Raw genomic sequence first — 13,525 nt, 5'->3', positions numbered from 1 at the left:
GTTAAAATAGAGTTCCATTTTGTCTTCTGGGGAAATGGTTCTCAAACTTTTTTTTCGCAGACCACCTGGAAATTGCTGAGTCTCGGTGGACCACTTAATGCTCTTTCCAAATGTTGTTTGTACCATTAGCTAACTATTGTAAAGTGCTTTGGATAAAAGCACTATATAAAAAACAAACTTAATAATAATTAACGTTTTTTGGTCTACAAATAAAAGCACACAACTCATATTTTAATATCAATAGTCTTACCTTTCTAATATGATGGATGTGCCCTTTCTCTCCCGCCACAGCACCCACAGAGCTGAGGCTGGGAAGCAGGGCCGTCTCTCTCCGGCAGCCGCAGCCCTGGAGCTGGGGAAAGTCACCTCTTTCTCTGGCCACCACAGCCCTGCATGTCCCAAATTCCCCCCACCCCCTCTTCTCACCCCACTGCTCCCTCCCACCTACCCCTTATTACCCCCAAGGCCACCACCTCACCTTACATATGCATCTTCTCAGGGGCCAGGCACCTAATTAGTGGAGCCATGCTTGTGCGGCTCCACTAATTAGGTGGGTGGCTCTTCATTCTCTTTTGTGCGGCCGCCCAGGTGTGCACCTTAGAGGAAGCTGTCTGCAGACCACCTGAATGAAGCTTATGGACCACTGGTGGTCCATGGACCACAGTTTGAGAACCTCTGCTCTAGGGTTATACCATTGCCCTGAGATCATTTTTGCTGGGAAGAAAAGCAAAAGCAGAACCTTTCTAAGCTGGTGGGCTGGCTTCCTCTTTTGTGGGATACCCCATTTATCCAAATGTTCTGATGTTCCCAGAGACCATCTGATAAACTTTCATTCTTTTGCCCTTGAATTTGCCTCCTAGTTACCTTCATTGTTAATAGTTGCAGCCTTTCTTGTAAATAAAAGAACAGATCCATATGTCAATGGTATAGCAAATAGACTGGAAGTACATTTTCCTATTTTCCCTCTGACATACTTTTTCACGTTGTGTTCCAGAGTGAAATGAGTGAAATCCGTCAAAGCAGAGGTGGATCTGTGATGGATGATGAAGAAAATCTAGCTGTGTTACGAAGGTGGGTACAGCTTAGTATACAACAGCCAGCATGTTTTTCTGATTGGACTGATCAAGGTCTACCATTTGGTTCAGCAGATTCATATGACTATGATATAGCCATAGGGGTGCATAAAATGAACTTCCATCTTGCATGGTCCCTTACAAGTCGTCTTCCTTCAGCAAGAGTGATATGGGAGGATTTAGACTTCTTAAACTCCTCAAAATTGTATCTTCCAACCTCCTTCGTAGTTGGTTTTGTGCTCTGCTTCCTTCAATCAGCTGTATAAACCTTCTGTAAAAGCATACCTTCGACTGCACATTGAACATGACCCTCTCCCCCTCCCCCGTTGCAGTTGTCTTCTCCACTGGCCGCAAGACTGCAACTTGCTGGGATTGTCTAAGCATCCCCATGTTTATGACAAGATTAAATCAACAGATATTAAGACGATGCTGTAACTTTTGAAAAGTGAACCTTAAGAAAACTGTTTAATTTTACATTTGGTTACGATTCAGAGAAGTGTCTGAGCTTTCATGTGTTTCTCTGAATAATAATGGAGATATCCCATCTCCTAGAACTGGAAGGGACCTTGAAAGGTCATCAAGTCCAGCCCCCTGCCTTCACTAGCAGGACCAAGTACTGATTTTGCCCCAGATTCCCAAGTGGCCCCCTCAAGGATTGAACTCACAACCCTGGGTTTAGCAGGCCAATGCTCAAACCACTGAGCTCAAACCCTCCCCCCCAATCAAGCCTCCAGACCAGGGATCGGCAACCTTTGGCATGTGGCCCGCCAGGGAAAGCACCTGGCGGGCCGGGACGGTTTGTTTACCTGCCGCGTCTGCAGGTTCAGCCAATCGTGGCTCCCACTGGCCATGGTTCGCCGTCCCAGGCCAATGGGGGCTGCAGGAAGCGGCGTGGGCCAAGGAATGTGCTGGCCGCGTCTTCCTGCAGCCTCCATTGGCCTGGAACGGCAAACCACAGCCACTGGGAGCCGCGATCGGCCGAACCTGCAGACGTGGCGGGTAAATAAACTGGCCCAGCCCACCAGGGTGCTTACCCTGGCGAGCCGCGCGCCAAAGATTGCCAATCCCTGCTCCAGACTTTGAGGTGTACTTCTCATGGAAGGTAATCTAAGCTAGTGGAAATGAATCAGTTGTGCTCTGTGGTATACATTGGACGATATTTTCCCATTTTTAGTCTGCAGATTGTATTTTGGTTGTACCATGTATCTAATTTCACTTCCTCCAGGCCAACTTTCCATGATAAATGCATTAGTGAAAGGGGATTTTAAAGTTTCAGTTTAGATAGGTATAGAGCAGGGGTCAGCAACCTTTCAGAAGTGGTGTGCCAAGTCTTCATTTATTCACTCTAATTTAAAGTTTTGCATGCCAGTAATGCATTTTAACGTTTTTAGAAGGTCTCTTTCTATAAGTCTATAATATATAACTAAACTATTGTTGTATGTAAAGTAAATAAGGTTTTTAAAATGTTTAAGAAGCTTCATTTAAAATGAAATTAAAATGCAGAGCCCTCGGACTGGTGGCCAGGCCCAGGCAGTGAGAGTGCCACTGAAAATCAGCTCGGGTGCCGGCTTCGGCACGTGTGCCATAGGTTGCCTACCTCTGGTATAGAGGTTTGAATAGTTATCAAGCCTTAAATAAACTACCAAAGGTTTTGGTCACCATACTTCGCAATTTTTAGATGATTTTTCCTGAAATTTGTGTGGCTGTTTGATCTGTGTTTAAGCTGAAGGACAAATGTGTAAAAACTGGCCATCAATACGTTTAGGCTGGGAATTAGAAGAAGGTTTCTAAGCATCAGGAGTCAGTTTCTGAACAGCCTCCCGATAGGAGTTGTGGGCAGCAAACAACTTAATCAGTTTTAGGTGTGAGATTGACAAATTTAGGAGTGAGACTGTATGATGGGGTTGCTTGTGATCAGGGCTGGCTCTAGGATTTTTGCCGCCCAAAGCAAAAACAATTTTGGCCGCCCCCCCCCCCCCCCACATTCTTTAATTACTCCAACCCCGGCCCCGCCTCAACTCCGCCCCTTCCCCAAATCCCCAGCCCTGCCTCCTCCCCCCAGGCTCTCAAGCCTAGGAGGGAGGGAGGGAGGGGGAGAAGCGGCGCCCGCGCCGCGGCCACTCGGAGTCTCCCCCTCCCTCCCAGGTTTGAGAGCCTGGGAGGGAGGGCGAGCAGCAGCGCGCGAATCAGCTGTTTCGCGCGCTGTGGCAGCAGCAGCAGAGGTGAGCTAAGGGTGGCCGGGGCACATTTTTAGGGGTGGCATTCTGGCGCCGGCCATGCCGCCCCTAAAAATGTGCCACCCCAAGCACCAGCTTGTTTTGCTGGTGCCTAGAGCCGGCCCTGCTTGTGATGGTAGGGGTCAGGGCTCAGCAGACCTGGGGGTCACTTCCAGTTCATGTTGTTTGTGTCTAAAATCTGATTCGTCAGGACTTCAGCTAGTCCCCTGCAGGAGTCAGGAAAGATTCCCCTTGCCCCAGTGTATTCTGGTGCGGGTGTTTTCTCCTTCCCCTGAAAGATTAGAGATGGCCACTGCTGGAGACAGGACACTGGATTGGGTGGGCCTATGCTCTGAGGTGGTACTGAGAATTCTCTCAGGGGCTTGGCCGGCTAGTTCTTGCTCACGTGCTGAGCATATGTGGGATCACGAAAGAATTTTTCCCCATTTTCTGCCTGACCTAATGGTTTGGTCTCCTACCGGCTGTGGTGCTTTGTTCTAGTTTTGGTTGTTGGGTGTGATGTTAGTGGCCTGTAATATACAGAAGGTCAGACTATTTGATCTGTCAGTCCCTTCTGGCCTTAAACTCTATGTTGGGGAAGTCCCTAGTATTCCTTTGTCCACATCACAGAACCACCATATGAATTCCAAAATTAGTAATCTTGGTCCAGTACGGATCTGGGATTGGCATAGCAGGGTTTGCAGACTGAAATGTAGTGGCTCACCTATCTGAAAAATCCTTCACTCTAGCCGTCTCTATCCATCACTGTTAGTTCCATGTGTTCATGAGCATGTGACACTTCACCCACCCAAAACCATGGTGAGGGAAAGAAATCCATGTTAACTGTGGAAAACAAATGTGACAGAGACATGGCATGATATTTCTTGATCATATGCTATAAATACTGATACATAAAACGACTTGAATATCAAATGACCAACTGAATTTAAAATGTAAAAATCTATCTTCAGTAGCACATTGTAGCTCTAACTCCAGCTCCTGCAGCACTTGAAAATGAAGCAGAACCCAGGCTTAAAGCATTTGATGTCACAATCTGCTGCCTCAGTATATAATTTTCTGATTTAAACAGCATCCACCACCCCTCCCATTTTTAGGAAAGACATTTTGACATAAAATATGGATATGCAAATATATGATATTTATTTTCAGCATTAATTGTGTCTGTAATATAGGTTAAGGAATTTTATAAAGAGATTCATTAGTCTGTGAAATTAACAGTCCTTTCTTAATTATCTGTGTTAACAGCCATGTAATTAATGAACTTATTGAAACTGAACGAGCATATGTGGAAGAACTTCTTTGTGTTCTTGAGGTAAGTCTATTTATCCATATATCTGTTGGAGCTACTCCTCTGAGGAGCCGACACCTTCAGTAGTTTATCCTTAAATTAATAAATTCTAGCAAATGTACAATACAAAAAAAAACTTGTTTGCCTTATATATTATCTATCTAGAAATCATTTTGGGAGGACTGCCCCAGTGTCCCCAGGGCTTAGGGAATAGCAGTGATGGTCTAAAGCCACCTTTGCATTCTCCCCTCCTGAGCTATGTTAGGTGATCAGACCAGAGAATGTGGCTCATCGTGCCCAGTGGATAATGTCTACATTTGAAAGTCAGACTTAAAACAACTTTGCATGCATTTCTTGATGTGTTTAAAATACTAAAGGACAGGATCTGCAATGATTTTTGTTACCTGCAGTAGCGTTATAAATGTGGATGAGCAAGAACAGTCATCTGAAATATCTGTGTTTAAGGTTGCATAGACACTATAGCTAGTTTTATACATTTCAACTGATAGTTTCAAAGAGTTACAAAAAAAATTGCAAATTACATACGAATAAATGATGTGGAAATATGCTAGCTTTGCCTTGAATGCGGTGATTGTGTAAACTTAGTTGCATTTTTATTTAACAAGGACATTCAGTAATTCTTCAAATTAACTCTTTAGAGACTATGAATGTGTGTGTACAATCCTTCTGAGCATTCATTTTAATGGCACTCGAAGAGCAATGTTGCAAGTGCTAATATTACATAATTGATGCAGAAATCTTTATCGGCTGCTAGCAGACTGATTTGTGGAAGGGAGACAGGTGTTGGAACTAATTTAATCTGCCTCTCTCCATGTCACAGGGGTATGCGGCAGAGATGGACAACCCTTTAATGATGCATCTCATTTCACCAGGACTCCTAAATAAGAAGGATATTTTGTTTGGGAATATGGAAGAAATTTATCATTTTCACAACAGGTTAGTGTTTGTGTTCAATCAAAAAAGCTGTGGGTGGGTGGGTGGGTGAGGGTAAGAGAATGAATGTTTTCAGTTATATGTTATACCATTTTACGTAGTACTGCTTGGGTGAGGGAGGGGTCTCGGATTTTTTTTAATCATATTAAAGGACGCTGACTTAGTCCTTCCGCAGTATCTGATGCATTTAAATCCATATTGCATAGGAAAAAGAAGGCAAAGTACCTAAGGGAGACAAGGAACCTTGCATTGAGCTGTGTGAAGCTATCTAATATCTGCAAAAAGCATAAAACAACCAGTGTTTTGCTGTGTGCAGTCTGTCCGTTCACTCACCCATTAATGGAGGAAGTTAAACAGTTTCAAATATAATAGAAACTGTCTTGCAACCATTACAAAGTTACTGTCATCACTCCATAATAACATGACCGATCCCTGGATATGGGTCTTTTTTTCCTTCCACTAAGTATTAACTTCTTGCCTCAGCCACTAACCATTTTATCCCAGCCTTGATATTCTTCTGTATGGTGGTGGCTGCTGAATTTACACTCTCTATTAGGGAAATTGACCTTTCACAGGAGTTTGAATTAATAGTTACTGTTTAGCAGATCTTCCCCCACAGGGCAGAATTGGAACTGGTGTAGGAAAGATAAAAGTATAATTTCAAAAAGTTAAGTATGAAGGACAATTATTACATTCGTGTAGGATTTGGCCAACAATTTTGATTGGAAAATTGCCAACGTGTGATCTAGTTAGGCTTTTTTTAAAAGTAGTTTCACATACTATACTTGTCTTTGGGCCAAGGTATGTGGTTTTACAGTCAGTTTTCTATTTCTTTAAATGTTTTTTTCACTCTTTTTGGGTGAAAAGTCCACACAAAATGTGAAACTATCTTAGAGGAAATAGCACAAAATGCTGCCAGATGCACAAAGTAAACAAACTGAAAACATTTTTCTCCAATCCCGTTCAGTTATAGTAATCTTCTGTACCATTTCTAACAGTAGGTTAAACAAAAATTTCAGAAATGTAATTTTTAAATTTGGTGTCCCTTTCAAATAATGATTTGGGTGAGCATGTTTAGTTTTGTAGTACAGGTTGAACCTCTAGTCGGGCACCCTCAGGACCTGACCGGTGCCGAACCAGAGAATTTGCCGAACCACGGGAGGTCAATGGAGCGTGCCAGCGGGTCTCCATAGGCGCGGGAAGTAGGGGTGTGGGGGGTGATGCAGCACCTCTAGGCTTTGTGCCCAGCATGGCCCCCCCACTTGGGGGACCCGCTGCCACCTGGTGTCCTGGCTGCTGGCCCCCCGCCTGGGGATTCCGATGCTGGCCCCAGGTCCTAGCCGCTGGCCCCTCGTCTGGGGTCCCAACTGCCGGCCCCAGGACCTCCCCCTCCCTCCTGGAGCTTGAACGCCGCGAATCAGCTGTTTGTGGCACTCCAAAAGCGCTGGGAGGGAGGAGGAAGAGTTGGTAAGCGTGGAGCCGCTGGCATGCGAGAGGCGCAGAGGGTGGGGGGTAAAGGGAGGAGCTTGGTGCTGGTGGATGCTCTGCACCCACTAATTTTTCCTTGAGACTGCTCCAGCCCTGGCGCACCCCCAGAATCGGCACCTATGCCGGACCGTGGATTTTGCCAGACCAGGAAGTGCTGGAATAGAGAGGTTCAACCTGTACAATATTACAGCTCTGATGTTCCCTAAAGTTTAGAAAATGAATTCTGTGGAGAAAGCCTAAGGAAATCTAAGTTATTACAACTGTTTTTTGGGTTTTTTTATTTAGTATATTTTGTCATATGACCTAACAAAGTTATCTTCTTTGTAGAATATTCTTGAAAGAACTAGAAAATTACATAGAATACCCAGAGCTGGTGGGAAGGTGTTTTCTGGAAAGGGTATGTATCATGTATACAGTGAGTTTTACTAGATCAGGGGTGGGCAAACTTTTTGTCCCAAGGGCCACATCTGGGTATGGAAATTTTATGGTGGGCCATGAATGCTCACGAAATTTGGGATTAGGGTATGGGAGGGGGTGAGGGCTCCAGCTGGGGGTGCAGACTCTTGGGTGGGGCCAGAAATGAGGAGTTCAGGGTGAGGGAGGGGGCTCCGGGCTGGGGCAAGGGGTTGGGTGTGGGGGGCGAGGGGGAGGATGGTTAGGGCTCCGGCTGGGGGTCAGGTTCTGGGGTGGGGCTGGGGATGAGCGGTTGGAGGTGCAGGAGCGTGCTCCTGGGACTGAGGGGTTTGGAGGGCAGGAAGGAGATCAGAGCTGGGGCAGGGGGTTGGGTGGCGGGAGGGAGTCAGGAGTGGTCCTTGTTGTCTTTTAATGCCATTTATCATTCTGGAACTGAGACTGTGATGATACTCCCTCGTAGGGAAGTCATAGGGCCAAATTCAGGCCTTGTAAATGTAACCCAGCTCTGAGGTCTGGCTGCAGCCTTCTCCGTTTTCTCCTCAGGGTTCTTGGTTCACCTATAAGGGTGCCACCCAAGGAAACCCCTCATAGTGAAGAGAACATAAATGGGCTTTAGATGCTGTAGTCAATGAGCCAGTCCACTAGAGACCCGTTGTGGTGTTTCAGGAGCACTCCTCTCTAAAGGGGTTACATAAAAATAGGCGCAATGCCATTGTAATTTACTGAGTGCACCTGTTCATGCCAAGACTAAAGTTGGGCCATTGTTTGCTGCAGCCATTAATACTTTCTAATGCATTTGTGAGGGTTTTTTACAATAGTATTTTTCTTTGTAAATGAGGACAAATATCCATTTTTAAAATCGATGCAAATTCTTAAACTCAGAGGTCAGAATTGAATGACCCATTAACTGCTACACTGGATGAGCCAACATACCTTTTAAAACAGAGGTGGGCAAACTATGGCCTGCGGGCCACATGCGGCCTGTAGGACTGTCCTGCCCAGCCCTTGAGCTCCTGGCCAGGGAGGCTACCCCCCGGCCCCTCCCCTGCTGCGCCCCCCCCACACACACACACAGCTACACCGCTGTGCAGGCAGTGCTCTGGGCGACGGGGTTGCACGCTCCTGCCAAGCAACGCGGCAGCGTGTCTGGCTCCGGCTGGGCAGCGCGGCTGCCAGACATGCTGCTCTGAGTGGCATGGTAAGCGGGTCGGCGGGTTGGATAAGGGGCGGGGAGTCCCAGGGGGCAGTCAGGGGACAGGGAGCAGGGGGGTCGGATAGGGGGTGGGGTCCTGGGGGCGATTAGGGGTGCGGGTTCCCAGGAGGGGGCGGTTAGGGGTCAAGGAGCAGGAGGGTTTGGATGGGTCTGGGATTCTGAGGGGGGCGGGAGGGGTCGGATAGGGGGCGGGGGCCAGGCTGTTTGTGGGAGGCACAACCTTTCCTACCCAGCCCTCCATACAGTTTTGCAACTCCAATGTGGCCCTCGGGTCAAAAAGTTTGCCCACCCCAGTTTTAAAGCATTGAAATGTTAGCTAACATAGTGATCCATTTGGGTGAATGTTTTCAATGCTATTATAGTTACACGTGTGACTTGAAGCAATTGTTTAACACCAGTGTTTGCTCCTAAAATAGTGGGCTAGACTCCATAAGTGTTGCTTTTAAAAAATATATATATATGAATAGGTTTGTTTGATTTAAAAACTAGCTTCTTCACAAAGTTAAACCCAAACATGATATTCAAGATGCTTGCCTCAAAGAAACTGGGCTTGGGATGAACTCAGCAAGGAAACTGAGCTGTTTCCACAGAGGAAATAGAAAAGAAACCGAAAAGAGAGTAGAGCTGGGTAAATACTACAATAAAATAACTAATCGCAAATATTCATGAAAATAAAAACTTGCATTTGCTTTCATAATATTCACAACCGGTAGCACTTTTGGTCAGAAAATGAAACTCACTACTCTGCAGAGGGCCAGCATAAAGCCTATGTAACATGTAAGCCTCATTTAAACTCTATTTAGAGGGCTAAAGTAGAACTTGCGTATCGCTTAGGCTTTGTCTTGGCCCTCTCTACAGGGGCAAATTTGACCCAGAAGATGATAGCTTCATAAATACCTATGTGAATATAACACAAACGTTTCTCTACTTTAAAAAATTTCAATCATGCAGTCAGGGAGCAGAAATAATACCACATGGCTTACGTGATCAGACATATCCTTGAATAACAAATAGTAAAACCCTTGAAGACATTGACTAATGCACAACCAGTTGGGTAATATGTTAGTGCAAAGTGTTTGAACACTTTGTAATAATGAACAAATTCATCAAATTCAAATCTGTATGCAGATAACTCCCAAACAGAAAAACTGCAAAAGTGTTTGAATAAATTATGTGCTACAAAGGCTTCGCCCCACTCTACAAGAGTATACCACATGATTCTATTGATGGTAGTAGCACTTATTATTTCTGACTGGATAGCAAAGGCTTGTTATGGATTAGCTATCGGCAACATTTATCACCTGGATGCAGCTGGTGACATAGCAACCTACCTCTAAAGAGCATCTCTCTATTTTATTACTGTTTGCTTGTACTTCTGGTTACTATTAGAATGCTATATAGACTTATTTCTTTTTCATATATTACTTTAAGGGATGGATATATATATATATATATATATATATATGGCTTGTACACAGAGGTAGATTTACAGTGAAACACAGGGTGCCCTGGCACGAGGCCCCCCAACAACAGGGGGCCCCAGGGCCGGGCATCTGCAGGGACAGAACCTTAATCCTACCGGCTCCTGGGGCTCCTGCTGCAGGCTCTGCACCAACCGGCAGCCAAGCTCTCCCCTCCCCCGAGCATGCCGCATTCCCACCCCTCCCCCTCCGAGCGCTGCCCCCACAGCTGAACAGCTGTTTGCTGGCACTCAGGTCTCTCCAGGAGGGAGGGGGAGAAGCGGGGCTGCAGGGCGCTCGGGGGGAGGAGGCAGGGGTAGGGCCTTGGGGAAGGGAGTGGAATTGGGATAGGGCGGAGCAAAGGCAGGGGCCCGCACTCCCCCTACACATTACCCCCCTGCCGTGAGCAGCTCACGGCAGGGGGCTGGGAGCCCCCCCACGACCCCAGCCCCTTGCCCTGACAGCTGCACCACCTCCCCCAGCCCCATGCCCTGACTCCTGCACCCTCCACATCCCCCCTGAGCACCAAACGGGAGCTCCTGCACCCTCCCCACACATTCCCACCTGAACCCCTCACACCAAATGGGAGCTGCCCCAGGTAAGCGCTCCACACCCCAACCTCCTGCCCCAACCCTGAGCCCCCTCTTGCATCCTAACTCCTGGCCAGACCCCGCATCCCAACCTCCAGCCCACTCCTGCACCCTAACTCCCTTCCAGACCCTGCACCCCCTCACATACCCACAGCCCTGACTCCTGCACCACCTCACACACCACCAGCCCCCTGCCTTCCCTGACTCCTGCACCCCCCCTACATCCCTACCTGCACTCCCCACACCAAACAGGAGTTGCCCCAGATAAGCGCTCCACACCCCAATCTCCTTCCCCAGCCCTGAGCCTCCTCCCACACCCTAAGTCCTGGCCAGACCCTGCATCCCAATATTTTTTTACTTTTAATGAAGTGCTCTTATCCAAAGCGCTTTACAATAGTTAGCTAATGGTACAAACAATATTTGGAAAAATCATTAAGGCCAGGTCTACACTACCCCCCTAATTCGAACTAAGGTACGCAACTTCAGCTACGTGAATAACGTAGCTGAAGTTCGAAGTACCTTAGTTCGAATTAGTTCGAACTTACCTTGGTCCACACGCGGCAGGCAGGCTCCCCCGTCGACTCCGCGGTACTCCTCTCGGCGAGCTGGAGTACCGCAGTCGACGGCGAGCACTTCCGGGTTCGACTTATCGCGTCCAGACTAGACGCGATAAGTCGAACCCAGAAGTTCGATTTCCAGCCGTCGAACTAGCGGGTAAGTGTAGCCAAGGCCTAGGTTGTCCGCCAAGACCCCCAGCGATTTTCAAGTGGTCTGTGGAAAAATAAGTTAGACTACAAAAACAATCAAGGTACCTCAGTTTATTTTCATTTACGTCCTATTACTTCTAGGAGGAGGAGGAGGAATTTAAAAAAATGAAAAACAGGGGTAGGGGGGGATAAGAGAGAATGTTCTTTTTCTTGGCTGGGTCCCAAGGAGGGGCCCCAAAAATGAAGCTGAGCACAGGGCCCCACTAACTCTAAGTCCACCACTGCTTGTACATATTTAACAGAAGTAAGAATTAACAAGAAAATGTTGTTTTGAAATTCTGCAATACAATGTGCAAATTCATAATATTCTTTAAAATGATAGTGAATATTTTAACAATATTTTTTGCCAATAAGGTTCCAGGGAATTATAGTGTTGTTTGTCCTGTTTTTTCTTAGTCTCATAGGCAGGCATTCCTAAGAATTTTAAGTACTTTTACTAAAAAGTTCAGTACTCGAATTCACAACAACCTTTTCCCCCAAATTCAGATGGAAGATTTCCAGATTTATGAAAAATACTGTCAAAATAAGCCCCGATCTGAAAGCTTATGGAGGCAGTTTTCAGACTCTGCATTTTTTCAGGTATACTTATTTATTTCTTCAAAATATTTGTATTTGTAAATTGATATATTTTTCTCAATGTTTCTAAGGCTGAAAGAAAGACTTTATGTATTAACGAAGTGCTAAATTCATTTTAGGAATGTCAGAGGAAACTTGATCACAAGCTGAGTTTGGATTCCTACTTACTGAAACCTGTTCAGAGAATAACCAAATATCAGTTACTGCTGAAGGTAAGGGATACAGAGTGGTATTAATGCTTATGGTTTTGAAGGTTGCACATTTTTAAAAATTACATTATTTTGTAATTGTGTGTCATCTACTTGTCTCATCCTACCCAGAGAAAAGCCTAAAAGACAGCAGAAATAAGAACATACGTGTACTTTCAGGTCATGAAGGCTGATGGACAGATCCCAGTCTGCCATCTTCTTGTTCCCTTCTCTTGTTTCTTTGATTCTAAAAGCAGGAAGTGAGCAAACTAGTCTTTCTGTATATAGTCTTTGCTTAACTGTTGCTTTTGCTTTTATTCTCCCTCTGGGTAGACAGAAGGAGGACTAAGACAACCAAACTTGCAAGGAATACTTCCCATTTACTTAAAACTTGTGACCATTGGAGGAATTTGCACCATGGGCTCAAAAATGTGCTCAGAAAAATGCCTCTGTAGTTAAATAGAAACTCTGCAATAATGCAGAGGGATACATTTCAGGTATCAAGTACTTCTTAATTGACACCCACTGTATGTTTTTAGAAAATATATGATGATGTTGAATTTTATAGTTTTATATTAGAAGCCTGAAATTTTTGAAAATGCTACACCAAATTTCCAAACATTTAAGACATGTCTGATTTTTTTCCATCATAAATTATTTAATGGACATTCAAGACATAACCTTTTCCATGCATGTATATTACTTGTTTTAACAAATGCTTCACATACATGCAAGTTAAGATTCCAAAACTAGTTTTTAAAATTATAGTACACTAATTATTTAAAAATAACATTGGATCAAATTTGCCCTGGGCACAAATCCATTGAAGTTTATCAAGCTATAACAGGGATGAATTTTGCTGATGATGTTTAAATATGAAGAGTGGAATAATCAAATGATTTCAGAAGTCTCTTAAAATATCCTTAGTTCCTGCAATTTGACCTGCCTGAGTGAACCCTAATTCCTATGTGATCTCCCCCTGAAGTTAGTGGAACGCTACATGGATCAAACTGCAGGACTGGTGCCATAGAAAAGAAAAGAGCATCTTCACTTAGATTTAAAGTCTTTGGTGAAGGACTGCCTCCTTGTTATGTTTTTGGGCAGTGCCTAGCACAGTGGAGCTTCAATCTGTGACCAGGGCTCCAGGCTACAATCTAAATAATAATAACAGCTTAAAATGAGCATGACCTATACTTCAGTTTTAGAGCTAGGTAACAATGGAAAGATTTTCCACAAAAATTCATGCCAATTTTCCACCATTTTAATAGTAACTGTTT

At 45.1% G+C, this 13,525-nt stretch overlaps 1 protein-coding gene across 3 annotated transcripts in view; it reads left to right on the top strand.

The window, feature by feature from the left end:
• MCF2L (MCF.2 cell line derived transforming sequence like) overlaps nucleotides 1–13,525 on the top strand; it is a 266,086-nt gene that overhangs the window by 236,074 nt on the left and 16,487 nt on the right. For all 3 annotated transcript variants that reach the window (XM_034758135.1, XM_034758134.1, XM_034758136.1), the window contains exons 16-21: nucleotides 995–1,071; nucleotides 4,556–4,622; nucleotides 5,440–5,555; nucleotides 7,368–7,437; nucleotides 11,971–12,063; nucleotides 12,180–12,272. In XM_034758135.1, coding sequence (XP_034614026.1) covers nucleotides 995–1,071; nucleotides 4,556–4,622; nucleotides 5,440–5,555; nucleotides 7,368–7,437; nucleotides 11,971–12,063; nucleotides 12,180–12,272 — 516 coding nt within the window. The remainder of the gene's footprint in view (nucleotides 1–994; nucleotides 1,072–4,555; nucleotides 4,623–5,439; nucleotides 5,556–7,367; nucleotides 7,438–11,970; nucleotides 12,064–12,179; nucleotides 12,273–13,525) is intronic.

The sequence above is a fragment of the Trachemys scripta genome, chromosome 1, assembly GCF_013100865.1.
Source record: "Trachemys scripta elegans isolate TJP31775 chromosome 1, CAS_Tse_1.0, whole genome shotgun sequence".
Taxonomy (NCBI): Eukaryota; Metazoa; Chordata; order Testudines; family Emydidae; genus Trachemys; species Trachemys scripta.
This window is presented reverse-complemented; position numbering and strand designations above follow the sequence as displayed.